A 13,963-nucleotide genomic window follows, 5' to 3' on the forward strand; every position below is an offset into this window, starting at 1 on the left:
GTCCAGTTTCGTCAGGCTTGTGGGGTGAAACATTTTGGTTCACTCAAATTTATTATTTATATATTATATATATATAGTTCAGTTAAATTTTTAATTAAAACGATTTGAAGCGTTAGATAACGAATCATATTTAATTTATTTGTTACTACTATACGTGCACAAAATTAGCTAGTACGTGCACAAAATTAGCTAGGTAGCTAACTAATTAAAGCAATTAACGTCTAGAACTCACAGAAATATATAATTAACTTAACAGCACAACTTTTATGTTATTTCTATTATTATAATATATTATATTATTATATGATGATGATCTGAAGATAACTACTTATAGTAATTAGTGATGATAGCCAGGCAGTTTCTCTTTGATCTTCTCCACCACACTCTTCTTCTCCGGGTGATGCCCTCCGGTAGTAGTGAAGGTTGCGCCGCCGTGGGTCACTGTATCTGTAGCTGTAGCCGCGTGTGCATGCTCCTCCTTATGCTGATGTTCTTTGTTCTTCCTCGGCAGCTTTTCCTTTATCTTCTCCGTCAGCCCTTTCTTCTTTCTTCTTCCGCCTTGCCCGTCGTCTTCAGACTACATACATACCATATTCATATTTCATATTTGCACGCTATCTATTAGTTAATAATTAATACGGACAATAAATAAATAAATAAATAATAATAATAGTTGTAGTGAAGATAACACAAGGAGATTTGTCCACTTCCACTTTAGACATAATTTTCGCACTTTTCACACCACAATTGTTAAATTTTGAATGTTGATATCTTCTTTAAATATTGCGTACCGAACAAGTAAACTAAAATCATGCAGGAAAATAATCTCACCGAGCTAGAGCTTGAACTGCCGGAGCGGTTAAGTTGGTGCTGTTGGTACGGTTCTTCCGGGCGCTGTTTGATTACTGCAGTGTCGTACTCATGAGTTACTACGACGTTGTCGGAGCCGACGGCAGTGGCAACACCGGTGAGGTGCATCGGACGGCCGCGCTCGTTGGTGAGGTATACGGGGTTTCCATACTGGTCCGTTAGCTGAATTGGATTGCCATGCTCGTCACGTACATGAGCAGACATTTTTACAATATTATTAGAGGATTGGATACAAATCAGAAATGAGAATATGAGATATTCCCTTCCTACTTCCCTAGCATTTAAAGGAGCAACCTTAGCTTTTTAGTGCATGACTTCATGCAACTGCGTCCTCACACGTTGCATTTGGGAAAAACCCACCGCTTGCCACGTAAGATTACAATGACACGTGTACAGCAATCCGCCCTCCTGCACCTGGCTGCTTAACCGACATTAATTAGCTGTCGCTTGAATCCATTATATTATCATCCCACAGTGAATAAATAAAGAGATTAAGTACACAATCCAATATATAATTTTTACAAGTAGAATCATACAATATAATGAATCCCTGGCTCAGTCCAGTTTCAAGAAAGAAGGAGAAGATGAAATGACAAAGAACTGTTAGTATCCATACCATTTAGACATTACAAATTACAAACAAAATATACAACAACAACAACACTACACCGAAATAGATACCCGAAATATTTCGGGTTAGACAAATTCACAACCGAGTTAGACAAATTCACAACCGAGCTCGAACCGAAGTGTAAAACGGTTCGGATTCGGGTTCACTTTTCGGGTTGGGTTTGGGTTCGGGTGGAAAAAACCCGAATTTATAATTCTGACAAATTTCAAATCCATTTTTGATCTTACAACTTAAATTAGTAAGAGTTGTAAACTTGTAAGTAGTGTTACAAATCTACAATATACTAACAAAAAGTCCAAAGTCCACTGGATTTACAAATCTACAATTTAAATACAATTCTACACAAGGATTTTTTTCATCCAACTAATATCACTTACGATTTTGTCATTTTGACAAATGTGTACTTGTCATTATCATGGTGTGTTTAATTGAATGGTTTAACAACTTTTTTTGTCAGATAATAAAACACTACTTTTTTAGTTGCTTAATTAGCTAGTAAGCATTAGGATGGTAATCATCTCACCCATACAATACAAGACTGCATTTACACACAATGACACGTGCAAATGAGGAGAAGGTGTGGGGGAGGGGGAGGGGGAGGGGTAGGGCTACGTGCATGTCTAAGTATACTGCCCTTTAAAACAAAAATATTTGGGAGTAACTCCAGCCAAGTTACTCGGCGTCAGGTTGTTAGTTTGGTAATTACATGATTATAAGTTCGCTCCGAATGGGAGTGACCTATTGGTGTTCTTGACTTGAACTGGTCAATTATGAAAAATTACCTAGTATTGTTTACCTTCTTGTGGTCCTTTGCCAGTTAAGGTCACAAGGCGTGTTTAACTGGAGCACACTCTGGGTAGTGGTTGTGGATTCCCCTCATCACTCAAAAATATAAATAAATAGATAAATAAAACAAAAATAATTGTGAGCAAAGGAAGCAACATCCCCTACCATATGTCTGTTGTTGGTTTCCTCATCAAGAAATGGTTTTGCTTGAATTGGGAATTTGATCAAATCAAATTGAAATGCCACTATCATTGCATACATAACAAACATATGCTCCTGGCCCAATCTCAACTTGTTCATCAAGTTTTTTCATTTTCTTTTTCTTCAGATAATGTCATATATTATGGTACTACATTGTACTCTAAAGGAGAAACTTTCTCCTTCAGATTTGTACAACTACACTAAACCCCCTAGAAGGAAATCTTCAAATCTATAGTACAGAAGAATGCAATTGAAAGCAAACTTCATTCTTCCATCTCCACCTTTTAAGAAAGCACTGAATTGAATATAGAACATTGCAGACACAAATACACTTGTCAAACACATTATACATACACAACATGTCTGGTGGAGTGAATTTGTCTGACAATAAATAATTCTACCTTCCCATTCTGGATTGTAGGATGATTGTTTTTTAAGGATTTTGTTTTGGGAGAAACTGAAAAATGAATGATTGATAGGCCAATGTGTAGCTTTTGAGTGAAGCTAATTATGCTTATAATGCATGCATCCACAAACAAAAGTCAAAGCAGAAGCTCAAACTAAGTCAACACTACCCCCCTTGGATTGTAAGTACAATGATTATTGGATCAAAAGATGAAGATGGGTAGTCATGGAAAAAATGAAAAATAGCCCTCACCAAAATGGAGGCACCACTTGCTGTACATTGACCAAAAAAAAAACCACAGATTCAAATTTTGGGACCCATTGTGTAATTAGTGTCTTTTTGGGTGATTTGTTTTGACCTTGTTTTATGATAATGTATGGTTTGTTCCATTGCTTATGATGTTGAAATGAGGTTAAATTCCATGTATGTAATCATATCTAGAGATTTTATTTTAAAATTTTCATAAATCATTAAAGCTACCTTCTTATCAGCCATGCCAAACGTGCCGTTTGGTATAAAGAATAAAAATAAAAAGGAATATAAAAGAATTCCAATGGGAATGAAATAAGTAAAGAATAGAACAGAAATACTATTATAATGTTTGGTTCACAAGGAGAATAAACATGAGATTATAGAAGGAATCATATTCTTGTGTTTGGTTGAGCAAGGAATAGAAAAGGAATATCATTTAAATAATTAAAATACCCATATTCAAAATAAAACACAATATATACCCTTATAAGTTCTTGGGAATTACTCAAATTTTTATTATTTAACAAAAAAACAAAAACAGAAGTAATCTTTCAAGTTTCAATCCATTGGTACTCATTTTTTAATTAGCTTATTAAAAATACAAGACTTAAATCCAAAGCTAAGTTTCTCAGTTCTTATTAACGAAAACCCAAAAGAATATTAGAAAGGAAAAATAAAATAAAATATAATTGCTTTGCATAACATTTTCATATGTATTGAATCTGATGTAAGGAGAAAACAGACCTTTGATCTGTTCTGCAGCTGTGGAACTCCTTGAATCAAGAGAATAGTTGATCAATCGTTAAAAAGTAACTTCCTACAATCACGAATGATGCAACTCCACTGCGTGCCATCCAAAACAAAATGCCACGATACAGTATTTTTTGGTCTGCTGGATGAATTCCAGTCCATCTGTCAAGTTCCTTGCCAGGAAGTCCCAATTTGAAAAACTTTTCCTCCATGTATACATGCTGCCAGAAAATCATCCAAAAGTGAAAATGGAGCATATGAAACTCAGTTCCTCAAACCCCAGCAAATGAAAGTATGTATAAGTTGCTTATGAAGAAAAAAACGAGAATAAGCACACAACATAAAGGAACTAATCACAAGTTCACAACTACTAATATCACATACTATGTAGTCTTTTTCATTTATAGATCATAAGACAACTGTGCCTGACTACATGATTAGCGTGAGCAGCCAAGACAGACCATGTAGCATGAGATTAAAAGAGATTGTTTGGTTGAAACGATAGTCATCGCTTAGAAAGACATGCACATTGCACATAGAACTATAGAAGAAAAAAAATCAATTTTTTTTTTGTCAGGAACACACCTTAGGCAAAACATTGCACTGATCACGACTTTTTGCAGTATCAAATACATGGGAAGCAGCAGCAGCAACTGAACCAGAAAATCCGGCTGCAAGACTAACAGATAAAGGAGACAATGGGCCTACATCTTCATCAAGCCTGAAGGAAAAAATAATAAAAATCACAATAAAATTACCCAAAAAAAGGAAAAATAAGATAAATAAATACCTTCTCTTCGTTTTGGTAATTCTCTTTTTAAAAGACTTAAAAGCTTTTTTTTAATGCTTTACAAAGTTAATATACTTTTTGCAGTTGAAGTTTTCACAACATTAGAGCAAAGTGACAGGCACACNGTTTTCACAACATTAGAGCAAAGTGACAGGCACACTGGCTCCGTAATTGACTGCACACATGCTAAAGTGATGTGAAAAATGAATAAGAATGGTCCTCTACAGCAACTATGAGAAGAAAATTCAGTAGTAAACAGTACGAATAACTGGCTGCACCGCTGTAGGAAGAAAGTATTACCTAGGTATGGGAGTCATCTTAACAGCTTTCCAATCGAGCATTGTTTCGTGTAGGAGTTGCCAGATTGAAAAGAATATGCCACCAAAAACAGAATCTCGGATGATTCCTGACCTCACTCGTCTCCACAAAGCACCCCACCCTTCAAAGAGAGACTACATCTGATGGCCGTCTAACATGACAAATAGAGGGAGGTTTCCCATACCCACTCATCATCCATGGATATTCTTTCATGGCATTACCCNTTAAAGGAGAAGCAGCATCCCTTTTAATGTCTAATGCAGTGCCTCGAATTCGATAAGCAGAACTGACCTGAGCACGAAGTTTGATAAGCTCAAATGGGGAAGTTACGAATGATTCTGCAGCCCCAGCAACAATTCCTGCCATTAAAGCCTCAGCGACATACACAAAATTGTCATCTCGACCATCTGATTAAATAGTAAGTAGAAGAACCACACTATGTTAAGTTAATATTCAATCAGAACCATAATATGCTATCAGAGACTTATTGAATACTCCATAATAAATCTGAAATGCATAGATATTGATAAAGGAACTCGGCATTTGAAAAACCTCTATTTTGGACTTTTATTTTCAAAGGAACTTACAGCATGTTTGGTTCATGGAATAGGTTGAGAATGGAGTAACGTTCATGGGAATAGACCTATTACATTTTTTCATTGTTTGCCTTGGCCTTTTTGTCTTGGGAATAGCGAATGAGTTATTCCCTTTGCGGGGGGAATAGCCATTCCTTTGGGGGGGAGGGGGCTGGTATTAGCTATTCTCATGCTCTCAGGAATAGCTTTTGTATTATAATACCAATAATAATAGTTTTATTATTATTATTAATATTATGCATACACACACACACCTATCTTTGTTTATGTCTGAGGTGTCCTTAATTAATTACTATTTAATATAAATGTGTTTTTATAATAATAATAATAATTGTTATTGTTATTCTCTCTCTCTCTCACACACACATATATATATACTAGTATTTTCTATGTGTGATGCGCAAAAAATAGATGTCCAATATTAAAATCTCAATTATATTGATTTTTTTTATTAAAAAAAATAGTTCATAGTTGTAGAAATCAGATTATATTAAAAGTATAGTTGATAATACACTAGTAATGTAGGGAGGATCAACTCCTTAAACTATGATTAGCCATCACGGACAGCACAAAAGCTATGCTATCTCCATAATCCAAATGCAGTAACAGGTAAACCGTAAATGAATCCAACACATAACTTTAGCTGATACCAAAGAAAAACTTTGAAGTTCAATACAGACTTTATGCATCCATTAGTTGTTTATACTTTAGAAATTTAGCACCCTTGGATTCCTCATCAGCAACTCGCCTGCACTATGCCTACACAAGAAATACGCTTTTTTTTTTATTAAACTTGAATAACAGCATATTTCAATTGACATTAGGAACACCAGATCCAAAGACTTGGCTTCTTAAGGTAGAAAAGATGCACACTTTCTTTTATGTAAAGTCATGCAAAAGGCATAGAGCTGCTGAAATTTTTTACTTATTAAAAACTCTAATTTGGTCTGCCCACCCATCAAAGGAACACCCAGAATCATCTAGATCAATAATAGTCTTACAAAATCCCACTTTGCCACAGGTAAAATCTCTAGTGAGAAGATCAAGGACAGATTTCATGAACACCACAGTGCAAAAGGAATATGATACCTTTGTAGAATGAGGTCAATAGTTCATAAATGCCGAAACGAGTACCAACACCTAACACTCGTCCCACTGCCAACCACCCAAGACCATTGTACAAACCTAGAATATTCACCAAGCACAGATGTCATTGTGTGTGGGATTAGATGAAGAATACATATTAGGTTTTTACATGGATGAACTTTGGCATTAATTAGACATGATCCAGAGCTCTGGCACAGAATCAAAAAAAAAAAAAAAGAAAAAAAGAAAAAAAAAAAAAAGATCCAGTGCCTGTTCACCTGCAGATAACCTATTATCACAAAGAGTCAAGATTGGTGATTGCTGGAATTACCTGAATAGCCTGATAAAGTGCGAACCTTGAGAAGGACCTGAGCAGTGGTCGGTCGAGTATTGGCATCTGCACTCACCTGTATTCCAACAAACCAGCATATAAGCAATAACAAGAACAAGACACAAAATTAGTGTTGCCTAGAAATAGGCACCATTCAATCAATAATCATACCTGCAAAAGGACTTTAAGAGTATCAAGTGGGTAAGTCAAAGCAGACAGACCATGTGCCAGCAACCATATGACATTGAAACAAAGTGTTAAAATATTAGATATATTAAATTAAAAAAAAAAAAAGAATATTCTAACAAGTTGCAACCATTTTACTTATCTTCAAGTATTTGGATCAAAGTCTTTGAAAGCCAAATCTATGACATTGAAACAAAGTGTTAAAATTCAAGCATTAAGAATTTAGACTACAGTAAACAAGTATTCCTAAATTCATAACAACATAATAGAAAATCTAAAAGCATGCAAACTCAAAAACTCAAAGGCATATAATAAACTCATAAAAGACAGTATATTCAAAAAGTCATAAATTCAAGAATTAAGGCTTTTTTTTCTTTTCCTTTTTTTTTTTGCAAAATTTAAGACTAACAAATATTCACATATAAATTTCAATCACAAATTTTCCGGTTTAAACATTTCAGTTCCTGGAATGAGAAACTGAAATAGTCATTCCAGTGTGTTTAAACTGGAATGAAAATTCCAGTTTCCCATTCAAGAAACGGAAATGTTCCTCCAATTTAAACACATTCATATTACCTACATCACATACGCAAAAGCAAACAAAAAACACAAAATTTTCTTCCAGTTTAAACTGGAATTTCATTCCAGCTGAAATTCCAGTTTAAACTGGAAATTCAAGTTCCAGTTTAACTCATTCCAGAAACAGTTTAAACATAACATTCCAGTTTCTGGAATGAGTTAAACTGGAATGAAAATTCCAGTTTCTCATTCCAGAAACTGGAATGTTTCTCCTGTAACATAGCAACACAACACAACACAACATATACAATATACATAATTTCATATTACCTAAAGACAATATCAACAATTTATCAGCTTCAAGTTAACATTACCCAAAAATGAAAAGTGAATGGACTGAAGCATCCGGACGATGAGTATCCGATGATCGATAACGGTGAAGATGGCGGCGAGCAGGGCGGAGAAGCAGATTTCTCCGCAGCGAACACCGGTATTGTTGATTTTGCTACATCATTCTCCGAAAGGCGCCGCTGCTTCGATCTCGCATTCAACAGCTCCATATCGAGCTTCTCGATGCAGTAAGCTACATTTCTCTGATTAGTGATTACTATTACTAAATTTTGTCTGTTTCATGTTTCAATGATGTATTATTTGAAGGAATTTCCGTGCAATTATTGTTAGTTGATGATACAGAGTAATTCTGATTTGTTGTACGGTCATTCTGAACTTTTTGCTTTTATTCTCTGTTTTCTGAAATTGCACCTGTATTCAAAATGAAGTCTCCCTCTAACCGGCGCCGCACACAGTTTTGCCTATAGCTAGGTCTAGAAAGGCGTTGAAATGCTTTTTGCTTGTACAGTGACATGTTATGTGCATTTTCATTTTGTTATTGGTATTTTATTTCTATTTGGTTTTTGGAGTACATGATTCATTTTTACGTTACAATCCACTGGTGAATCCGATATAATTTCCTTCAATGTTGCAATGTGCATTTATTCGGTTTTTGGAGCACTTAACACTGTTTTTACTGTTGTTATGTCATTTATCCATATGCCTCATCTTTTATGCCTTAGAAAGTAAGGTCCCCAAAATGGACAAAAACTGCAAATCTCCATACTGTTCAATGGGTCAATAGATAAACCACAAGTCATTTTGTTTCCTAGAAATAATATAAGATTCTGATCTCAGCCTTTTCATATTTATCCCTGTGTTTGATGACATTTCATTCCCTTTAGACAAACTTGCCCTTCTCGTGTGCTCCTGACCAGACCAAGGTAAAAGAGAAGTTGAGGGACGGATAGGGGGCTGAAGGAAAAATAATTTAGTGAAACAAATTCAAATACTCATTGATGAGGGTGACAGGTGGGTCTATAGTAGTTTGGCACTGTGAGGTTTACTTAAATTGATTTGAAAGCCACTAAACTGACTGTTGCAATTCCAACACATATTAGTGGAGAATCCACACAGCATAGTTACGTAGTACTATTGTTTCCTCTTTAGATTTGTTGCTCTTTAGACAATATAATGATGGTTTTATTATTGATTTTAATATAAGTTCCAAATATTTCATACTGGCTCACATTGTCACCTTAATATTCCACCTCTATATTGACTAGGGAGTAAATTATGTTTCTATGTTTCTCATGCAATTTTTTTGATTTTTCTACTTGGCTTTTCATCATCGCATATTTGACTGTGAATTGAAAATTCTCGTCAGTTTTCTGGATTTTAGCTTCTCCGTCTGTAAGGTTTTGAATTATTTGTTCCTTTGATGCCTTGAGATCTACAGATTTTCATTCTTGCTAGAAAAAAAAAAAAAAAAAAAAAAAAACTGTTTATCTTGAGTTTTTTTTTTTTTTAAATAACTTTTTTACATAGTTGCTTTAATCAAGTTGCAACTTCTTTATGAGGTGGTACTGTAAAGGACAGCAAGGTTCTCATGGACCAGTTCCATTGTGTCCCCACTGCTTTGTTGGAGCTTGGAGCCTTGGAGCAAATAAAGTGAGTTCTTACCCCACAATTTTTGTTTTTGCAATACACTAAATAGTTTTTTGTTTTAATTTTCTTTTCACACTAAAATATTTATTTGGCAGAGATTTGAAATAGATTGGACTTTCGTCTGTCATGGGCCTTATATTTGTATGGGAGGAGATAATTGTATGGGCCAGGCCCATCAATGGGCCTGGCCCATTGTTTATTTTGAGCGGTTATGGCTGGTTATTTCTTGAACTGATTTCAGTTATATGCTGTTGCCTTTCTTGATATTCAGTTAATCTATTCTGGCCCATTGCGTATTTCCGTTATCCTTCTTCAGTTCTTCTATATATATACATATTATATTTTTTTTTTGAAAACCATATTATATTTTTTAATATAGAGTATTCTATGACAATGCCAAGGCCGAACGAATCAGAGGAGACCTTCGAGGATTGGGTAATTTAGTAATCTCTCATCTTAGATGGATATGAGTTTAGCCCAAAATCGTAATTTCTCATCTTAGATGGATATGAGTTTCTTTTTATAATTATTTTTTTCCCAGGTGTATCCGGAATCACGAGCCCAGAATCGCATATCCAAGAAGGCCCTAGAGTTTTACGAGAGGAATTACGGGTTTAAACGACCCTTGAACGTTCTGTGTTCCTCATCGTTTTTAAAAAAATGGCGGTCTGCTGGAGAGATTGAAAAGCGTCTGTTAAGTGTTCTTGGCAAGAAAGCCGTCGTTTGGGCTACTAATTGCGTCCTCCAGGAATTGGGCGGAGGAGGGTATGAGGGCAAAGTTTACAGGTGATTTTTTTGATTTTTATGCTTTGCTTCTTTACATTTTGGCCCTAATTTGAATATATTTACAGCTGTGATCATCAATCCACAACTGGGAAATCGTGCTTACATCAAATTGCAAAGCAGGAAAGCAGCAAACATCTATTTGCCACCGATAATACGTACTTCGGCAAGACTCTCCTAAAGCTTGCCGGGGTCCCAGTTATTTTGTTGCAGAGGAGGGCTCTGATGTTGAAGAAACCGTCCGGGGCACAGCGCGCCTTCGCGAAGGAAAGGAAGGCGGCAAGGATGGCTGAGGCTGAGGCACAGCCAAAGGAAGGCTGAATCCCAATCGCATTAGTTTAATGGATTTTTTTCTTAGACGTTATAGTCTAGAATTACAGAACATAAGAAGTTGTGCGAATTACAGACTGTTGTACATTGACCTCCTTTGAAAACTTAATCAAAACTTGCATGTTATCTCTGTGAATCATAGGATCAGACTAACCTACTTGTGCTGAATTTTCCCATGCAGAATTTTGATAGTTTTGCTAATCTTTATCTATCTTGCTTTGTCATGATTATCATTCATTTCTTGAGATGTCATTTTTGGTGTTTATTTGCTCTGTGGAGGGGGAACAGAAGGCCAATTATTTTCATAATGTATTTAGTAGTTATTTTTCAGAGTTGGAAGGTTTATGGATTAAGTATGTGGGTATTAGTTGCTCAGCTGAAGAAAGAAAACGGTACTAATGAGGAGTCAAAGACAAATGACAGACAAAGTGATGCAGTGGACAGTATATATGATCCAAAAAATACTGATATTGATAGCAAGGATCCTGTCAGCACTGAGTTCCAAGCCCTTGATCATCTATCTCCACCTCCTGACATTCCAAAGGAAGAACCCCTTGTTGCTCGCCTCAAGGTAAGTTATTATTGTCTCTACATTTGGGGATATTTCTCCATTCTTGTCTATCTTATTGCAAACTTAATTTCTTGCACTTTTTCTTTTTGGAGTCATGATTGGAGCAGTTTATTGTTTTCCCTGTAAAAGAATAACTAACTAGCACTAAGTAATTTCTCTTTACTAATATGTTGTGTTTAAGGAAATTCTGTATTTGCTGAACTAAACATCGTGACTGTTGCTGTTAATGTGCATTATGGGCTTGCATAAAGGATAATTCGGAGTAATATGTTGTCGATGTTTTTAATTATTTTTATTTGTGTATATACTCCCAGGCTCGAATGCAAGAGATGAAGGAAAAGGAGCACAGGTATGTGGGGAATGGAGATGCAAATTCACATGTGTGTAAAGTATGTTTTGAATCACCAACTGCAGCTATGCTTCTTCCTTGTCGTCATTTTTGCTGTAAGTAGGCTTCCGTATTTTGTTCATTTTCTTCTATGCTGCAAGTAGGGTACCTAAATGTGCAAAATTTTGCAGTGTGCAAGTCGTGCTCCCTTGCATGTTCAGAGTGTCCAATATGCCGGACAAAAATTGCAGATAGGATTTTTGCTTTTACCTAGAAGTTGCACTTAAGCCCTCCAAATGATTGAAAAGAGGTATTTTGATTGGGGATATGATATTTGAATTTTTATTTGTATATTGTGAATTAAAACAACTAATTTTTGGTCCACTTCTCTGTTTTGTTGCAGGAGCTCATTATGAGTGTACCTCATATTGTGCAATTCTTTGATTGGTTGAGTTGTATGTAATTGTGTACTAAAATGCTTTTTCTTGTACATCTTTCCACCGACTACCAAAGGAAGCAACAAGGAAAGACCAAAATATCAATAGATGAGTTTTGAGGAAAGCTTATATGCTTCTCAATCGTGTGATCTTGGAACTTTATGTCTAATGTACATAAGAACAACTTAAATGCCATTAATGGTGATTTCTTCTACTGCTCTCAATTCTGAAATTTGTATATCACTGTGTTACATGTCATGCTTTTTGTTTTTGGTTGTACACAGATAATTTTTGTATATTAGTATATGAATTACACGTCATACTGTCTTTTACTATTAATTATACACGATAAATTATAGCACACCTTTTTGCTTTTAGTTATATATATACACACGTCATATATACATGACATGGTAAAATAGTTAATCTATTAACTAATTTTAATTTGTTTGACCATTATTAACTGTTTGATTTGGTTAAAGAATCAATATGAGTGTTTGATAAATTAGTTTTTTTATAACAGTTTATTGCTTTAAAACATTAAAATTCAAAATTTTTGAGAAATCCATTTGGTATGTAATCAGCTATCAACTAATTTAGTAAACATATTTTTTGTAATTAGCTAACCACTAACCAATCACCTATTTGCTAACCGTTATTTACCGACCGCCCCATAATTGTGTGAAGATCTAATAAGCATTAACAAGGAGATTTCATTTTGTCAAATTTATCAACATTTAAGGGTTTTTTTTTTGGAGATAATAAATACTCCATCTGCATAAAAATTCTGGTGTGCAAATCAGTGGAAAAATCTAGTCCCCTCACGTGAGAGGTGGAATAATAAATGTGAATCTCTCCCACGAGGAAACCATGACTTACTGGCCTCGGTACAACTTTACGTTAATGCAGACCAAAGTTGGGTTGACAAGTTATTACTACAATGGGGTAGGAAAAACAAGCTAAGAAACAAAAAACCACGAAAATCTTCTAACCAACCAAGGCGTCTCCGATCCTCAGTTCACTGGAAATTAGCATAGTTTGCAGTTTGCAAATTACCTCTGCAGCAGTGAATAAATGTCAACTCGTTAAGAGCCATGATTGTAAAAGGCAAATTAAGACAAAGCTTACAGAAGTCGTAGGTGGTTGAGGATCGGATGAGGGATAATCAAGAAAATCTTGGACGTGCCATCCGGGAAGAGTCTCCAGCAAGTACTCCGATATGCTACTCGTATCAGAAACCAATCCCTCTTGGCTCGTCTCAACTACTTGCGGATTTGACGTTTCATAAGTAGTAGCCGATCCCGCGATTGTGGTCTGAGTTGTATAGCTGACGGCACTGGATTCAGATCCACTGGAAGGCGAACAAGCCAGCTGGTTGGGCACATCGAAAGAAGACAGCTTCACTCCCGTCAAAAGAAACCTGTTGTGTTTTTGGGTGTGTTCATTAGCTTTGTGCATTCGCAAGTCACAATCCCTGCACAGAATTGCCCTGTCTTCCTTACAAAACAACAATGCCCGTCTTTCCTGAAACCCAAAACCATTAATAACACCTAGACTAGAAAAATTCAATTATAGTACTACTGTGACTCTGTTACATTGTAGTATTTATTTATCTATACTTTTTTAACTTGTTGAAGCAAAAGAGTCAATACTGCCTACAGTGAGACTCGATCAGTGCCTATATAAACAAGACTTTGTTAGAGAAAATATTAAGAGTTATTTTTGAACGGATCCAGTAGGTGAACGGTCGCAATCGAGAGGTCACCAAAGTCGCTGTTCGAGACATCGTTAATA

General features: G+C 35.6%; 4 protein-coding genes across 5 annotated transcripts; 2 read left to right on the forward strand and 2 right to left on the reverse strand.

Annotated features, from left to right (window-relative positions):
* Positions 1-205: 205 nt before the first annotated feature.
* LOC116030252 (late embryogenesis abundant protein-like) lies at positions 206-3,909 on the reverse strand. 2 transcript variants are annotated; one of them, XM_031272440.1, is made up of 3 exons: positions 3,891-3,909; positions 832-1,288; positions 206-577 (listed from the first exon to the last, which is right to left on the reverse strand). In XM_031272440.1, exons 2-3 carry the CDS (start codon positions 1,072-1,074, stop codon positions 338-340), a joined length of 483 nt encoding a protein of 160 aa, XP_031128300.1. In that variant the 5' UTR covers positions 1,075-1,288; positions 3,891-3,909; the 3' UTR covers positions 206-337. The 2 variants fall into 2 exon arrangements, with proteins under 2 accessions (XP_031128300.1, XP_031128301.1); XM_031272441.1 differs by lacking the exon at positions 3,891-3,909 and having other exon boundaries at positions 832-1,032; positions 1,165-1,288.
* On the reverse strand, positions 1,346-7,278 carry LOC116030253 (mitochondrial aspartate-glutamate transporter AGC1-like; the record flags this gene model as incomplete). The annotated part of the gene is given in 7 exon segments (XM_031272442.1): positions 1,346-4,117; positions 4,482-4,617; positions 4,987-5,129; positions 5,131-5,411; positions 6,690-6,785; positions 7,018-7,093; positions 7,189-7,278. Coding segments are annotated over 7 exon segments (1,014 nt in total), but the record flags the coding sequence as incomplete, so codon positions are not given.
* Positions 7,279-10,113: 2,835 nt separating this feature from the next.
* On the forward strand, positions 10,114-10,969 carry LOC116028949. Its single transcript, XM_031270807.1, has 3 exons — positions 10,114-10,155; positions 10,262-10,506; positions 10,572-10,969. The coding sequence occupies exons 1-3, from the start codon at positions 10,114-10,116 to the stop codon at positions 10,822-10,824; spliced, it is 540 nt and encodes a 179-aa protein (XP_031126667.1). The 3' UTR covers positions 10,825-10,969.
* Positions 10,970-11,188: 219 nt separating this feature from the next.
* LOC116028950 (kinesin-like protein KIN-7D, mitochondrial) lies at positions 11,189-12,487 on the forward strand. The gene is made up of 4 exons (XM_031270808.1): positions 11,189-11,404; positions 11,719-11,848; positions 11,924-12,042; positions 12,136-12,487. Exons 1-3 carry the CDS (start codon positions 11,189-11,191, stop codon positions 12,004-12,006), a joined length of 429 nt encoding a protein of 142 aa, XP_031126668.1. The 3' UTR covers positions 12,007-12,042; positions 12,136-12,487.
* Positions 12,488-13,963: the final 1,476 nt, after the last annotated feature.

The sequence above is a fragment of the Ipomoea triloba genome, chromosome 9 (genome assembly GCF_003576645.1).
Source record: "Ipomoea triloba cultivar NCNSP0323 chromosome 9, ASM357664v1".
In the NCBI taxonomy this organism is placed as follows: domain Eukaryota; kingdom Viridiplantae; phylum Streptophyta; class Magnoliopsida; order Solanales; family Convolvulaceae; genus Ipomoea; species Ipomoea triloba.

Excerpts from the sequence above, each read along its gene's own strand:
- LOC116030252 (XM_031272440.1), bottom strand. The coding sequence starts at position 1,074 with ATGTCTGCTCATGTACGTGACGAGCATGGCAATCCAATTCAGCTAACG. Across the intron at positions 578-831 it reads GCAGTTCAAGCTCTAGCTCG|TCTGAAGACGACGGGCAAGG; the intron begins GTGAGATTATTT and ends GTATGTATGTAG.
- LOC116028949 (XM_031270807.1), top strand. The coding sequence starts at position 10,114 with ATGCCAAGGCCGAACGAATCAGAGGAGACCTTCGAGGATTGG. Across the intron at positions 10,156-10,261 it reads AGGAGACCTTCGAGGATTGG|GTGTATCCGGAATCACGAGC; the intron begins GTAATTTAGTAA and ends TTTTTTTCCCAG. Across the intron at positions 10,507-10,571 it reads TATGAGGGCAAAGTTTACAG|CTGTGATCATCAATCCACAA; the intron begins GTGATTTTTTTG and ends ATATATTTACAG.
- LOC116028950 (XM_031270808.1), top strand. The coding sequence starts at position 11,189 with ATGTGGGTATTAGTTGCTCAGCTGAAGAAAGAAAACGGTACTAATGAG. Across the intron at positions 11,405-11,718 it reads CCCTTGTTGCTCGCCTCAAG|GCTCGAATGCAAGAGATGAA; the intron begins GTAAGTTATTAT and ends ATATACTCCCAG. Across the intron at positions 11,849-11,923 it reads TCCTTGTCGTCATTTTTGCT|TGTGCAAGTCGTGCTCCCTT; the intron begins GTAAGTAGGCTT and ends AAAATTTTGCAG.